We start from the raw sequence: 15,816 nt of genomic DNA on the forward strand, positions 1-15,816 counted from the left end.
CATCAGCACTGCCCCTTTCTGCTGCCCATCACCCATCACCACTCCTGAGGCCCTGCTGAGTCCACCAAGACACACCAATGGAGGAAAACTACAACTTTATTGGAGCGCATCCCACTCCACGGACAACAACAGTTCTCCAGACACCTCACCAGGTTCCCCTGCTTCCACCCCAGCCCTTCTCTGAGCAGGAAGCACTGGAGCTCTGTGCCTTTTTGCTGTCCTTGAGCTACCGAGTGCATGCAGCAGTATGGAGGGGACAAAGGCACCGGCTGCGTGCTTAGGATGGGTCAGCACAGAGCCCAGAGCAAAGGCCCTGTGTGCAGCAAAGCCTGCAGTGCCCTGGGGGAAAGAGAAGGACAACCAACAGCAGAGCAGCAGCACGGGGGACCTCCTGCCACTTTCTAGAAATGGAAAAATAAGAAGCCACAAAATCTGTGCCATCAATTCCAAGCAGACAGCTGATCTCTGTGAGAAGTCAACCAGCATGGGGACAACTGTTGTCCACACTGCACAGTAGAGTCAATTAGCTCCTCTCCCTCCCATTTCCCTGGATGTGCCCTGGGAGCAAGAGCAAGAGGCGCCAACTGCGTGTTGGACACAGTACTGACACCACTACGGGTGCAGGGTCCTCGATTTGTCTTCCTCTCCTTCCCTTCCCTGGGATGCTCACGCAGAGCAGCACACTGCTTGCAGCCCCATGGGCTCAGGAGTCCAGCTTGATGAAGACTTTGGGCCTGGAGAAAATTTTGAGTGCCTCTTCTATCTGGGAGAGCTTCCTCTCGAGCTCTACTCGCCTCTTCTGAATGCTGAGGGTGTCTGCACGCATCGGCAGCATCACCAGCTCCTTTATCAGCTGCTCCTGGCCTGGAAAAGACAAAAAGCTGTGCGAGTGGAAGATAAATTCCCTTTTTTCCCCTAACACTATAACCTCACTGTTCAGCTCTTAAAATGGTAGCAGCATGGGAGCAGGGACCTGGAGAGAATACACATCCTTGGATTGAAACCGCAGCTGGAGGAGGACCAAAGTTCCAGCTCTAAGGTGCTCCTACTTTGAGCAAGGGTTGGACTAGAGACCCCCAAAGATCTCTTCCAACTAAAATATTCATTTTAAGTACAATAGTAACCCTAATGTCAGGTCCCCTGGGCCAAGCCTGTTCCAGGAAGCCAGCCCTGTAACCTCCAGGTCCCACCATGCCAAAGGATTGCTCTTTCTGCACACGCGGCTCTAGTGCAGGGATTACTGGAACACCCCAGCATCTCTCATCTCTCCAAAAGGCAGGAAATCAGGAAGCAAGCCCGTGCTCCTAAACTTCACTCTCCATAATCCTGGCTATTTTTGAGCTGGAATCCATGTTTCTTTTCCTCTTACTCTGCTTCAGGCTGCCGAGCATCTCCAGCCTCTGGCCCTCAGGCATCATGGTGTGGCCGGGCGGCGTGTCAGGATCCGGCCGGCTTCGCAGCTGCTCCTCCATCTGCCTGCGCCACTGCTCCTTCCTCTCCAGCAGGCTGCAAGGCAGACAAAAGCTGGTGTCGGCACACCTGGCAGGAAGGGCTGCCCAGGAATGGAGCCCTGCTGGTCTCCACGTCACTGCCTGAAGACCACAGAGCCCCAGGCTGGCAGCACCCACACCTCCCCCGCTCCCAGTGCCCTTGCTGCCTTGAGAAGCACTTGGATTTAGCCTGCGTGCACGGACTGCCCACCACACTGCGTGTGTGCTCAAAGGCACTGAGCACACAGCATCACTGCAGCAAGCAAGGGAGGAGGAGACAAAACTCTTTACCAGCCCAGTTGCAACAGCCGTGGGATTCTTGTTAAGCCAAGAAACCGGCGAGCTTTGCATTTATTCCCCAGGCCCCAGTAAATTGCTCTGCTGGCACATGGAGCCCTGGCCCCTGTGGCATACGCACTACTGGGGGACGTGGCCCTTCTGCTTGGCGTTGTACTCCTCCTGCTCCCGCTGCTTCTGTCCCAGCAGCTCAGCCAGGGCCTGCAGGGACTGGGAGCGCCGCAGCGGGGCCCGCTTGGCATTGCGAGCGTTGTGCTTGATGAAGTCAATGCTATTGCCCTCCACCTGCAACTGAAATAGAGAACGGGAGGCAGTGGGAGCTGGGGTGGCGCACACAGGCAGCTGCTCTTATCCTCATAAGGGACAGAGTGAGCGGCTACACGCGTGAGATGCTGAGCAGGTGCACAAAGACAGGGCAGACCCTCAGCCCGTCCCACCTCAGGAGCCATAGGCAGACAGCACCTACAGCAACAGCTTGAGACAGCAGGCACCAACAGCCACGAAAACCTACAGCCTGCCTTGTTAAGCTGAGGCCGCACAAAGCATGCAAAGCAAGAGCAACGAGGGGCAGGGAGACAGAAACCCCTAGGAGCATGCAGGCAGTGTGCAACTCACCTTGGTTTCAGCACCCAGCGTCTGCAGAGCCTCAGTGCCTGTCCCTGCTTTCGTGCTGGCAGGACTTGGGGACAGAGATCTGCCTGGCCTGATCCCGGGGCCGCAGCGAGAGTACGCCCGCAGGAAATTCACAGCCTCTGGGTTTGGAGGTGGGGAGCTCTCCTGGGAAAGGTGGGAAAGTGAAACAGAAAAATGACTCAGTGAGGGGATGATGGGGCAAAGAGAAACTCACCAGCATAGTCTGGGGGTCAGCCACGAGCTCAACCACAGGTTTACAACAGACAACAACGTGCTCCTCTGCTGCAATGTGGCTGAAGTTCTGCACACAAACCACAGGCAGCAAAGACCAAACCTGACAGCTGGTAACTGAACTTGGTGAAGAAGCATTAAAAGGAAGAAAAAAGATCTGCAGGTACATCCATACAGCCCACAAGTGTGCGAAGCACTGACCAGGGAGTCCCTCTTTACTGAATAACGCTGCAGGCACAGAAGCAGAGCACCATCAGATAACCTACAGAGATACCCACCAGGGGTGGGAGGCATCTGCAGTGGTCAGCTGCAGAGCAAGGTGATGCTGGCTGCTGCTGTCAAGCAAGCAGCTGCAATTTACATCATAAAAGATAGAGGAGAAAAACTCCATGGCAGACTGTCAAGACCTAACAGAACCAACTCCACCCGTGAGCAGGAGCTCCATAGAAGATGGAGGTGCTTTGAAGGGAACGTATCATCTCTAGGAGAGCCTCAGCAATGGTTAAAGCAGTGTGAGTCAGCTCCGGGGCCTCCGAATCCAAAGAGCACAGAAACACCACGCAGAAACTGTGCAGAGAGAACACCCCCTTTCCACAAAACAAAGGATGATCTCAATCATCCTCTGATCCTGATGATTTGTCAAACAAGAGCGTAGGCTTGTATTCATTCCTAAGGCACAGGTGGGCTTGCTCCTGCGTGTGGAAGGTCACAGATACCAGCAAGCAAGTTGGTGGTGCACCAGAAAGAAGGGACAAGGCTTCTGGAACCGCTCGGAAATCACCTTGCCAATCTTTGTAGCACCACTCGTTGGCTCGGGGGCCACAGAATGGAGGGAAGTGATGCAGAGATGAGGAGGAATCTGAAGCTTCAGCTCAGCTATGAAGCAGCAAGGAGGGTGTTGCTTAAATGATGATGCTCAAGACGTCACCCAGCTTCTTCAGTGCATTCCTCACTGTAACCACTTGGCTGCATTTTGGAAAGCCCCCACAGAGACATCACTTAAAACACCAGGAAAGAAAAAAATATCCAGAAGAAGGAAAAGAAAGAAGCCAAAAGCAAAGCAAAACCTGCAGGAGACCAGACACCACTCGGAACAGAAACCGTACACGTTTCAGCTCAGTCCACAGTTGGTGAAACCCACTGTGTGTCACAGGGTCCTGAGAGCTGGCACAAAGCCTGCAGCAGCCTGAAGGCTCATCTCTCCTTCTCTGCCTCAGTGCCATGCAGAAAGGGTGAGGACAGAGATCTGCGGGGCAGAATACCACCGCCTTTTGGCATGAACCCCAGACACGGAAAGCTGAGAAGCCAGCTGGATGCACCTCAGGACTGGGATATTCTGAGGGCTGCTCTGCACCATGCCAAGAATTGCCCTCAGATTCCCACAACAGAAGGGTCAGGCAGGAGGCAGCAGGCAGAAGGTGTGAGGAGATTTTCTTCTTCTGACCTGCCAGGAGAGTTGAAGAGCCCCCTGGGGACCCACCTGCAGCCTGGCCTTCACCTTTGACTCCACGTTTTCGTATTTCTGGGATTTCCACAGAGCTTTCACAGGTTTGGGCTGGCTGCGCTCCTGGGCTCGCTCCCTTTCTTTGCATTTCTTCTGAATCTCCTTTATTCGCCTCACGTTTTCCTTCTCGTGGTCCTTGGACTCTTTCCCTGCACAGCAAGGGGAGACGCAGCTCTCAGCCCTCAAACACTGCCAGCAGGCGTAGGCTCCTGCATCACAACACCAGAGCTGACAGCTCCATCTCCAAAGCCACCCGTGGAAACAGCAAGTCCTCCCCCCTCCCGCAGACCACGCAATCTGTGCATTTCCCCCCACTTTGGGAGGACTGACCCTGTTCTGGAAGATCTCAGCTGGTTCCCCTCCCGTTTTGGCACAGCGCTTGTGGCAACCACCATGCTGGCACCAGCTTGGGGCAAAGCCAGGACACAAAGCCAATAGGCGACAGGCAGCGCTCAGCTTCACCTCCCTTCTGGACCTCAGCACAGCTGTGCTTACTCTTTGCTGGCAGACCCCCACCAAGAGAGAGCCCATCGAGCTGCAGCAGGAGGCCGAGCGTCCCCTTCTGCCCCTTCTCCAAGAAGTCCCTTCCGCTGGGGCGGATGCGAGGGGCTGGCTGGGGCTGGTGGGCACTGCTCAAAGCACGGGGCGAGCTGGGAGCTGAGTCCGTGGGGCGAGAGGTAAAATCCAACTGCTGAGCATTGCCTTCCAGCCTCCCTCGAGCTACGAAGAAAGAAGGAAAGAAAAAGCAGCTTAGCACGATCTCGCCTCGCTGTTTCTTTCGAGCACAGTCTGCAAGTCATGCTGAATGTCCCCCTCCACCCCTACCTCACGTTTTCCCTTCTTTTTAACCTTCGGGATCACCATCAGCACCTGAGGACTCACCTGAGAAAGGGCGTCTGTAATAGTTTGGGAAGAGTGTAGGGTCTGGAGGAATGGGTCCAGAAATCTTGGATGGCCCTTCACACATTCTGCTGTCTCTGTCTCTGCAATGGAAACCAAGCACCAGTGAGAAGCGAACTAAACACACCTGCAGAGCGACAGCTAACGTGTGTGTGAATGGCTGGCCTTCCTATTGGAGAGCTCATACCCAGCTGTAGGGCCAACCTGCAAGTAGGAAACAACCCCAATGGACTCCATGGCTGCCCAAGAGCTGTGGGTGCCCATCCCTGGAGGTGCCCCAGGCCACGGATGGGCACTGGGCAGCCTGAGCTGGGGGGCAGCCAGCCTACAGCAGGGCTTGGGGAGAGCTGTGAGGTCCCTTCCAACCCAACCGTGCTGTGCTTTCATGCAGATGAGGCAAGGGAGCCAGCAGCACCGTCCCTATTGCAGGACTAACTCTGCACTTTGTAATACCTGAACCTTCAGCACAGAAAATCTGACTCCTGGGTCTGCAATTCCAACACTTCAGAGACTGCCCTACGGGAAGAGCCCCTTTTAGGACCCTCAGAATGCCAGCACTGATGGGACACAGCATCTTCCATTTAATTTATAAACCAATAAACAATCAGCACAAGGCTGAGTGAGCCTGACTCATAGCAACTAATGCACTGCTGTCTTCCCTGTTAAATTACCCTTGTTGACATGAGACCCATTAGCAAAAAGCTATTATTCATCTTCCAGACACAACTGCAGAGGCAATGTAAGCAGTGCTGAGCACTGCACACCGGCAGGCATGTCCAGAGGCTTGTTTGTACCCAGCCACCCTGCAAAAGCTATTTCTGAAAAGCTTCAGACTCAGATTCTCAGGCTGCAGTAAAAGAGCACTGTTCTCTTATTATTTAATCTCCTTTAAAATGGATAGAGCTAAGCCAGCATGGGCCCTCTTATCCTAAAAAAAAAAAAAAAAAAAAGCATCCACCAAGAGATTACTCCAGGAAAGTTACTGGCCTTGAAACTCACATCTGATCTCGATCTGAACTCTCCTCCAAAGCCAGTAATTTAGGTGCAAAATGACAGAGTGAAAGGAGACCTGTAACAGAGCAGGCAATTAGCGTGGGGGACTGAAGGAGGAAAGGCGAGCTGATGGGAGCTGGGGGATGGAAGGCTCCTTCTGTACCTGAACACAGGGCCCATCTCACGTCCCAGCAGCACCCTGCCCTGCTGCAGGGAATTTGCAGATGACACCCACACCCTCATTTGCAAGTCACATTGCCTCTGGGTTTGGATCTCGCAAGATCACACAGCCTTGTTACAACAGCACTCAGCCTATCTGGGTGCTCACAGAAAACCCTCCCATGCAGGACGCAGCCCCAGCACCTGCATCATCATCATCATCATCATCATCATCATCATCATCTGGCCTTAGGATGAAGCAGCCAAACCTTCAGCTCCCAATAGCAGGCTTTCCAGGCAGCTGCTCTGCTCCTGCACAGTGGGACAGCAGGGCTGGAGGATGGGGCTGTTTGAGAACCTGAGGGCTCCAGGGATGAGCAGACTGCATCCCACCCGGGTGGAGCTCCATGCAGGGAGCAGAGAGGCACCGGGCAAGCACAAGGGGAGCAACAGGAGCATGTGCCTGCAGGGGGAGCAGGGCCAGCCCTTCCAGCTGGGACTTAATACGCACCCAGGAAAGCATCACCAGCACTGCGTTAGAGACCTAAGCATCAAAAGCATCTGTTGTCAGCAGCAAGAGGCCACGGCCTCGCAGCTCAAGCAAACAGATGTACGTGTGCAGCTCCTGATCAGCCCAGGGCCGGGCTGCAGAGGGGGGCGGGGAAGCAGAGATGCGCGGAGCTGCAGGACACACCTCCCGTCCGTACCTCTGCCAGCAGAGCTCGGTGCCGCCCACCGGAGCTGCAGCCTCATGCGGAGCTGGAGCTTCGTTGTTCGGCTTTGCGCTGCTACGAGCCCGATTCTGTAAAAAGCGTAGGAAAAAATCTCTCTCTCTCTCTCTCTGGATAAGCTGCGATAAGCAGAGCGAGTCATCCGGGGCCGAGCAAAGGGCTCGTGGCAATCGGGCCGTTCGCTCGCTCGCTCCCGTTGCGGGCGGAAACATCGGGTCAGAAGCGCTGCGGGGGGGTGGGGTGGGATGGGGAAGAAGGGGGACGGCCTGCGGGTTCCGGCCCCACCGCACGCACCCCGCGGAGCCGCCGCGCTCCGGGCAACCGCCGCTTCCGCCGGGGGTAGGGAGGGAGGGCCGGGCTGAGCCCCGCCCGGAGGGAGGTGTGGGCAGATGATGGGCGGCTGGGCTCGGCACGGCCCCGCTCTGCTCGCCCTCTCGCTATGGGACGGCCGGACTGAAGGCCGCGCTGTTGATGCGTTCCCCCGGTAACGGCCCTCCCCGCCGCCTCCCGCAGCCTCCTCCCGGCCGCTGCTGCTGTTGAAGCCCGGTGCTGCTCCATGTCCGACCCCGTGCAGGACGCAAAGTAAGCCGGCACGTCTCCTTCGGGAGCCGGCTCGGTGCCGCAGGGATCGCTGTGAGTCGGTTCGGCCGCACGGTGCAGAACCGCCCTGCCCTCAGCCCGTCCCTGTCCCGCAGGACCCACCTGCACGCGTTGCGGCAGCCCGATTTGCAGCAGTCCGCTGCCGAGGGCGATGCCGGCCCCGCTGCCGAGCTGCAGGGAAAGAGCAAGAAGAGGAAAAGCACAAGCAACACGCAGCCGTGCAAAAAGGTCCCGCCTCGGGATGCGCTGGGTGAGGATCCATAGGGGAACGGCCCTCGTGCTGCTCCCGGAGATGGCAGCGTGCCCGAGGCTGGGGTGATGGGTGATGGGGTGGTGGGGCTGCGCACGGCTGGATACTCAGCTGGGCGCTGTGATGCTTGAGCAGACTTGTCCTCCCCCCAGCTGCTCTCGTGTCTCTGGGATGCGGCTGCAGATCCCCAGCTAAGGGGCATCCTACCGCAGTTCCTGGCTCCTGTGCTGGTTGGGGAAATGCCCTTCCCTCTCCTCACAGGACTAGCGCTGGGACTGAAGCTTTGGCACAAGGGGTTTGTCAGCTCTGCCCTTTATTTCCACCCCCAGCTCGGGGCAGGAGGTTGGATCTCAATGGTCTTTAAGGTCCCTTCCAACCTAAGCCATTCTGAATTCCCCTCCAGGGCGGCTGCCGCGGCTGCGCCCCTTGTATCAGTACATCAACCTCAGCACGGAGCTGACGGGCCCAGCAGAAGAGGAAGGTGGAGGCTCAGCACCAGCAGGTAGGGCAGCTGCTCCAGAGCTGGAGAGAGAGCTCCAACAAGGTTCAGTGAGCAGGCTGGACGGGTGAGAGCCCCTCTGAGGAGGTGCAGGGCCAGGCACAGGGCACGCTGTGCCAACCAGGCCACCTAAGGAGGGCAATAGCTTACCAGCAGGTCATGGCAATAGGGAGGGACCAGAGATGTGCGGGATTCCGTAGCTCAGCGCCCCAGAGATGGAGGCTTTGCCCTTGTTTGTGTCACTCTGGGTTTTTCCAGAGGCCCAACCTGCCCACTGCAGGTCTGTGACAGCGGCACAAAGGAGATTTCCCAATTCAGGGAGAACAGCTTCAAAACAGATCCAGAACCGGGTAGGAATGAAGTCAGACTGAGTCAGAGTGAATGAAGGCAGGGACTCTTCCAGGTGAGCTCAGGAGACATTATTTCACCTGCTTTACATAGCACATAGACAGCACAGACAGGAGATGCTCAGAGCTAGAGCAGGAACAGCAATCCTCTACCTGGAAAGCATTGCAGGAAGATGCAGAACTTCCACTGGTGCACCTGCTGGGAACAGTGTGTAATTTACACCCCTCTGCTTTCTTCCTTCAGCCCACAGCTGATGAGTGCTCAGAGCCAAGGACCAGCTGAGCTCCCACCCTTTAAAAACGTCAATACATTTCTTTCTGACAGTTTGAAACTATGTTGAAAGGAAATAAATACCTGAAGGTAAATGCTTCAATTAGAAACTGAGCAAAGAATGGTCCCAGCAAACCCAGGAAGATTTTGCTCCTTAGCTTGCACCTTCCAGCAACTTCTATAACCAGACAGGCAGAAAATAAAGATCTCATTAATCACAAGTCAGTGTGGGAGGCCCACGATAGACAGGCTATCTCTAGAACCAGTGACTCCAGAACAGCTTTAGAATGAGAGAAAAAGCAAAGAGGTGGGCATAGCTCTGTGCTGTCCAAGCAAAGGCAGCTGCCATGCTTTTCTCACCGAGGGGAAAAGCAAGTCCTGTCAGAAGATCCACCTCCTACTTTGTCACAGCAGGTGATCAGCCCCAGCTGGAAGCCACGTTCAGCTCTGTGATGAAGGTTTCAGCTCAGCCAAATCACACACAAGCACCCAGCTACACGAAGAATGCCCTTAACAAACAAATTTTTTCATTTATTTCTGTAGAAAACAAGTCAGATACTTTTCAGGAAGGACCAGCTTATGAAACAGTGGTTTGCGTGTTAAAGTACATAAATATACAGGGTTACCATTTTAGTGGGAAACACATTAAAAAAAAGCTTTCAAGTACACAAAATAAATGTAGTAAAATTGTACTGTCCCTATCACATACCTGCCTCAGAGAGAAACTCTCCTCCCAATGAACAGACTGCCACCCACCAGCTGCCAACAGCCACGAGCTGCAGGAGGGCAGGCAGGACCAGAGGGCTGATATCCAGTGTTTGAGGTTCAGGGCAGACTCCTCAGCTATCAGCATGTGTAGTGTGACAGCTTCCCAGCCGGCACACAGGAGAGCTGCAAGAGGTAGGCAAGACCACCTTACCTCCACCATCAGATACGTGGAAGGTTAAGGTTTTACAGCTTCATCGGCAGCGATTTCCTGAGCCTCATCTGCGAGCCTGGGAGGACTCCAGGAAGTCACAGAAGTGAGGAGGTGGTCCTGCAGTCACAGCTCTGCTGCTGCCAGGCTGTAAACACAACTGGTGGACATGGAGCTTATGCAGAAAGGCTGCTGGATGCAGTCGGAGTCGCGAGTCGAAGGAATAATGTCTGCAGATATGGAAGGAAAGCACAAAGCGTCACAGCTTTCCCCAACACCATCAGTTGGGATCTCACAGCATCCTTTAAATAACATACTGGTTTAAATTAGTTTGAAAGACATTTGCTGCAGGCAGAAAGCCAACGGGCAATTCGTATTCTACAAACTTTACTCTGTTCCTTCTGGTCTTTGTCCTATGGCAGTTCAGAGATGTGTTACGTCCCTAAACTCTTTAATAAAGTATTACTGAGGAGTAAAACTAGATCAGATTCCAAGAGAGAAAGCGAAGGCATCTGAGCAACAGATGCTCCCAGATCCTGCTCTTCTCACTCTCACTTCAGGAGTGATAAAACAAGAGGGGCCGCATCCCCTCTCCGAGCCATGCAGTGGCACAGATCCCATGCTTCACTTCACTGCTGCGAGTGCAAAGGGCAATTCAAGTTTTCCTAGGTCTCCAAGACAAGAATTAAACATTTGCAAAAACGGAACGTCTTAAACCAGAACTGTTTCCTTCAGAACATGACATTATTTTACACGCTTAAAAAAACAACAAGAAACTCAAATTATTAAATAGGAATCTTAAAAACCAGAGAGGATTTTTACAGCTGCAGCCGGAAGCATTCACCGTCCTATCTTCCCACAGCAGGAATGCTCACAAGTTATTCCTTTGCAGCGCCTCACACAGGTTTTGGTTGGCATCTGGTTCCTCTGTCATGACCTCCACAGCCTCCCACTCCCCCGACCTGCTGGATTTCTTAATGGCCTCCACTACGCTCTGCATGTACAAGCCATCCTCAAAAGATGCTGCCATGGAGACGGGCTGGTGATCCCACGTCCGCCGATCTTCCTGCTCTTGGAAAGACCGCCGCAGCGCTTGCACCATGTACACCATTCCCTTCAGGTAGAGCAGAGGGATGTCTTTCAAGCCCTTGTCCAAAAGGCCTTTGTTGAGAGTCAGAGAGTCAGTAAACAGCAGTTCTTCTTGCAGCGCTGTGTTCTTCTGCCCATACAGGTCCGTGCCGCGCGCTACGAGGCGCCCGCTGGACCCCACCACCATGACCTCGTGAACGAACGAGCCGGGCATGTTGAAGTTGAGAGTCACAGTGCAGCAGACGCCTTCGCTCATCAGCATCTGGAAAAAGCAGAAGTCATCGCTGGTGACGTGGCGGATCCCGCTGATGGCCGTGTTCTGCTTCACAAAAGTCTTGAGCAGGCCGTGGACCTTCTGCGCCCTCCTGCCGACGAGGTGGCTCAGCAGGTCGATGATGTACGTGCCCATGGTGTGCAAGCCGCCTCCCCCCATCAGCTCGTCGCAGATCCAGCTGTACTTGTGGCTGAGCAGGCTCCCCCCGTAAACCCGCACGTCGCAGATCATCACGTTGCCCACGTAGCGCTCTTCTATCAGCTGCTTCATCTTCACAAAGGCGGGCAAGAAACGGAGGACGTTGCCGACGATGCTCATCAGCTTGGGGTAATACCTGGCAGCTGTGACCATCCTGAAGGCGTCCACGGAGGTAGCAGCTTTCTCGCAGATCACGTTCTTCCCTATTCCTGCAACACAAACACCAAAAACCGGCATAGCGCACGTGAGCAAGAAATGCTGACGAGCCCCCAAGGTTGCCAGCAAGCTGCAGTTTTTAGGCTTTCAGAAGCAAAGATCTGGGAACTAAAATAGGAACGCTAAGTGCGGCAAGACTCCAAGTGCTTCCAAGATGCTCGGAGCTGACAAACACCCACAGAGCTCCAAGCAAAGAGAGGATTTTTACATCACGGCAGATGAACTCTGACAGGTTTTTATGCCACCGAAGTGCTGCAGCTATAAAGTCATTTGAATGGCTGCGCAGCCAGGGGAAAAAAATATCATCACGGAGATAAATGCACTCGAGATGAGCGGAGGCTTGATTTTGTATTTTACCATCACTATGAATTTATTAACAGATTAATAGAAATTGAAGGTACTTGGTGGCCTGTGCACAGAATACAATGCTATAACAGAAGGGAGATTAGGGTTATACGTCAGGAAAGAAGTTTTAACTCAGGAGGTGGTGAGGCACTGGAACAGGCTGCCCAGAGAGCTGTGGGATCCCCATTGCTGGAGACATTCAAGGCCAGGTTGGACAGGGCTCTGGGCAGCCTGAGCTGGTGGCTGGCAACTCTGCCACAGACTGGCTGGCCTTTACAGTCCCCTCCAGCCTAAACTATGCTGTGATTTTTCCATAAAGTGTCTGGTATGATGCTGTGTTTTGGTTTTAGGAGAAAAAGAACACCTGGTATCTTCCAACAGGCATACTGGGAAGGAGTGGGGAGATGGAGGCACACACAAGGTGCCCCATGCAGCCGACATTGTAGCCGTCCTATCACAGCCCTCAGCATCTTCTCCACACACAGCTCAGAGCAAACTTCTCTCTGCAGACCACAGTGGTCTGGTCCTAGGACACCAGAGCATCAGTCTTACTCCCCAAGACCTATGTTTGTCCTTATCCAGAATCAGACTGGTCTAGTGAAACCCACTCCTCAGCTTTGTCTCTCTTAGCACAAGTTATAATGTTGACTCCAACCACTAAAGCCATCTACCTTCTGTAAATACATCCATGCCGTCAGATGGAAGCCCCAGCTCTTGATTCCCCTTAGTAATGCACCCTAGGCTGCACCCAATGCCCAACTAAACCACTGCTGAAGCAGCAGAGCATTGCTGCGTCCACTGTACGACACTGGGAGCATCCAAGGAGCCTTCACAAACAAGCAGCTGCTGGTTAGCAGCCTCTCAACAAATGGAAGCTCATTCCAAAACACATTCCTTCATGTCACGTCTTGTTTGCATGTGGTTTGGAAAGGCTGCTGTGCTACTGGTCACAGAGATGGGAAGCACAACATGCAAAGAGCAGAGCACGCTTGTTTACCCTGTTTCAAGAACAGGAAATGTGTTTGTCCCAGGACAGAGCAATGATAAGAGCCCTTTCTGACTCCTTCCTCCACAATTAACATATCCACGCTATAATCTGCAGGGACTCCACGAAACCAGAGAGCCAAATAATCTCCTTTGGAAAGATTCCCTAAGCATTGTAAATCAAGAGAGAGAAGTGGAAAGTTCCTCTGCACATTGGGCTCCCAGTGTGAAGCATTACCCACCCTGGAGAGATGGCTTCTGATGCTCTGCCTGCTGAGCCTTGCAGCACACATCACACACCACGTCCCCTCAGCCTGAACCCAGCCCCAGGCTCACCTCACATTGAGGTGCATGCATTTCAGCTGGGGGACATCCACCACAAAGCTGGCGTTTTAGTTCCTCTGAGATCAAAAGAAGCACAAATTTTAGAAGAGCTTCTTGCTTTGCCTGTTATGGAGATAAACCATAGGATTACACTCATCTTCATTGGAATTACGTTCTGGGCTTTGATCTGGTTCACGAACTCAGTTCAGGCTTACTCCTTTGCCCCTGCCACGCCAGGGCTGTACCCAGGCTTATGTACAAATGTCTGTCAGTAATTAACTTAAGCAAACAGCACAGCCTGGAAGCTACTAAAACACCAACCTATTATCATGAATCATTCACAGCCAAGACTTTCCCGATGACAAACATCACTGTGTTGATCTGAACACTCAGAGAAAACACACTTGCCATCTGCCCACCCTCATTCTGTGTTCCCCCAGTGCACTGAATCACAGCAAGCTAAACAAAACTGGCTCAGGATGTGCAAAGTGAAGAGCAAATCACCCTTTCCTACCTTATCCACAGATTGGGTGGGTAGTGAGAGGAGAAGGGGGAATGGTTTTAAACTGAGACAGGGCAGGTTTAGGTTTGATATTAGGAGGAAGTTTTTCACACAGAGGGTGGTGAGGCACTGGAACAGGTTGCCCAAGGAGGCTGTGGATGCCCCACCCCTGCAGGCATTCAAGGCCAGGCTGGATGTGGCTCTGGGCAGCCTGGGCTGCTGGTTGGTGACCTGCACACAGCAGGGGGTTGGAACTGGATGAGCACCGTGGGCCTTTTCGACCCAGGTTGTTCTATGGTATGACTCAAAGAGTAGCATCAACAACCCAAAACTTAATGCCTCTCCGCATACTGAAGCAGGCTTCGAGAAATCACCCAACATAAAATTATCTTAATAAAGAAAACCCAGATTTTTTGGTCCAAGCCTAAAGACGGAAAGGTACCTAAAGCCTTGACAGCAATCTGCCGGGTGAGCGGCGGGGGGATGTTGATGCAAACCAGGTCCACGTCCTGGTGCAGCAGGACGTCGTCGGTGCGGCTGGTGTAGAAGGAGACGCTCATTTCCTGGGCCAGCTGCCTGGCTTCTTCTTCCGTCGTCCCCCACACAGCCTCGACGGAGAAGCCTTCGGCTCGCAGCATTGGGATGAGGAGGCGGGCGGTGCTGCCGGCCCCAAACACACCCACGCCGGGCAGCTTCATCCTGCGGGGCTCAGGGACGGGGCTCGGCGCGGGCCTGCGAGGGAACGCCGCGCTGCTCCGCGTTCCGCTTCATCCTCGGCCCCTACGGGACGCAAAGCGAGGCGGTCAGCGCCGCGCACAGCTCGCACCGAGACGCGCTCATTCCGCGCGGCGCTCGCTGGTTTCTATTGACGCCTTTATCCTCGGCGCCCACCGAAAGGACCTTCGGAGGCTCCGCGCCGCCAGCAAGGACAGCGCCCGCCAATCCCCCCCCCGAGCTGCCCTTACCCGCCGCGGGGGCGCGGAGGACCCCGCCCGCTCCGCCTCCGCCCCGCGCATCTCCGGGCCGGGCGCGCTCCCGCGGCGGCGGCCGCTCGCTCCCGGCGCGGCCGGGCCCGCGCAGGCGCGGATGCGGAAGGCCGCGCCGCTGCGTGGACCGCGCGTGCCCGAGGCCGCCCAAGGGGCGATGCGCGGCCACAGAAAATGGCGGCGCCCTACACGGCTTCTGAGTAAGGGGAAAGTGTGGCCAATCACGAGGCGGATCAAAGAAGAAAGGCGGGCCTTCCGCAGACGGGCGGCGCCGGCAACCAATCGAAAGGCAGCTCGGCGGCCGGACGGGCGGCTGCAGGTGAGGCAGCGCCTGTTGTTCTTAAGGGCCACGTGTGGCTGCCAGCCCTGCTCTCCGTGGTGGCCTGGAGGGAACGCGCCGGAGCTTCATTTTCCCTCCTTGCCCTATTTTCATAGAATCACAGAATGGCCTGGGTTGAAAAGGACCACAATGCTCATCCAGTTCCAACCCCCTGCTGTGTGCAGGGTCACCAACCAGCAGCCCAGGCTGCCCAGAGCCACATCCAGCCTGGCCTTGAGTGCCTACAGGGATGGGGCATCCACAGCCTCCTTGGGCAACCTGTTCCAGTGCCTCATCATCCTCTGTGTGAAAAACTTCCTTCTAATATCCAACCTAAACCTCCCCTGTCTCAGTTTAAAACCATTCCCCATTGTCCTATCACTATCCACCCTCATAAACAGCCGCCTCCTGTTTATACACTTCAACACCCACAGCTGCAGGACTTCTCCAGCAAGGAAGATCTGCTGCCCCTCCTTCACACAGCTCGGAAGCATTTCCCAGTGTTCAGGAGGAACCTCCTCATAGCGCTGCTGCCAGGGCAGACACACAGCAGCGCCATTTGCCAGCCACCACCACCAATGCTGGTGCAGTCCGTGCAGCTCTCTGTCACGCAGCTCACAGGGAACCTCACCCCATCTGGATTTGGGATAACACCACCTCCAGCACCAATTCCCTCAGTGTCGGATACCTTTCTCCATGGTGGTCCGCTTCCCTGGGTAACATAGCAGATCTTCCAAGGATGATCAATATTCCTGAGA

The 15,816-nt window shown here is 54.6% G+C and overlaps 2 protein-coding genes and 1 long non-coding RNA gene across 6 annotated transcripts; 1 reads left to right on the plus strand and 2 right to left on the minus strand.

Moving 5' to 3' along the window:
- Window positions 1-78: 78 nt before the first annotated feature.
- Window positions 79-7,335, minus strand: ENKD1 (enkurin domain containing 1). Of its 4 annotated transcripts, XM_085234736.1 has the most exons (10): window positions 6,915-7,189; window positions 6,719-6,751; window positions 6,055-6,124; window positions 5,038-5,138; window positions 4,651-4,875; window positions 4,132-4,304; window positions 2,403-2,564; window positions 1,909-2,078; window positions 1,370-1,506; window positions 79-864 (listed from the first exon to the last, which is right to left on the minus strand). In XM_085234736.1, exons 4-10 carry the CDS (start codon window positions 5,120-5,122, stop codon window positions 704-706), a joined length of 1,113 nt encoding a protein of 370 aa, XP_085090862.1. In that variant the 5' UTR covers window positions 5,123-5,138; window positions 6,055-6,124; window positions 6,719-6,751; window positions 6,915-7,189; the 3' UTR covers window positions 79-703. The 4 variants fall into 4 exon arrangements, with proteins under 4 accessions (XP_085090862.1, XP_003209767.1, XP_085090865.1 ...); XM_003209719.5 differs by lacking the exons at window positions 6,055-6,124; window positions 6,719-6,751 and adding an exon at window positions 7,233-7,335 and having other exon boundaries at window positions 6,915-7,009; XM_085234739.1 differs by lacking the exon at window positions 6,719-6,751 and having other exon boundaries at window positions 6,043-6,124.
- LOC146543463 (uncharacterized) lies at window positions 7,330-12,274 on the plus strand. Its single transcript, XR_014886063.1, has 4 exons — window positions 7,330-7,520; window positions 7,634-7,788; window positions 8,192-8,290; window positions 8,879-12,274. It is a non-coding gene; the product is annotated as an uncharacterized LOC146543463 (long non-coding RNA).
- Window positions 9,411-14,905, minus strand: GFOD2 (Gfo/Idh/MocA-like oxidoreductase domain containing 2). Its single transcript, XM_085234740.1, has 3 exons — window positions 14,719-14,905; window positions 14,196-14,533; window positions 9,411-11,591 (listed from the first exon to the last, which is right to left on the minus strand). The coding sequence occupies exons 2-3, from the start codon at window positions 14,449-14,451 to the stop codon at window positions 10,693-10,695; spliced, it is 1,155 nt and encodes a 384-aa protein (XP_085090866.1). The 5' UTR covers window positions 14,452-14,533; window positions 14,719-14,905; the 3' UTR covers window positions 9,411-10,692.
- Window positions 14,906-15,816: the final 911 nt, after the last annotated feature.

The sequence above is a fragment of the Meleagris gallopavo genome, chromosome 13, assembly GCF_905368555.1.
Source record: "Meleagris gallopavo chromosome 13, MGAL_WU_HG_1.1, whole genome shotgun sequence".
NCBI lineage: Eukaryota > Metazoa > Chordata > Aves > Galliformes > Phasianidae > Meleagris > Meleagris gallopavo.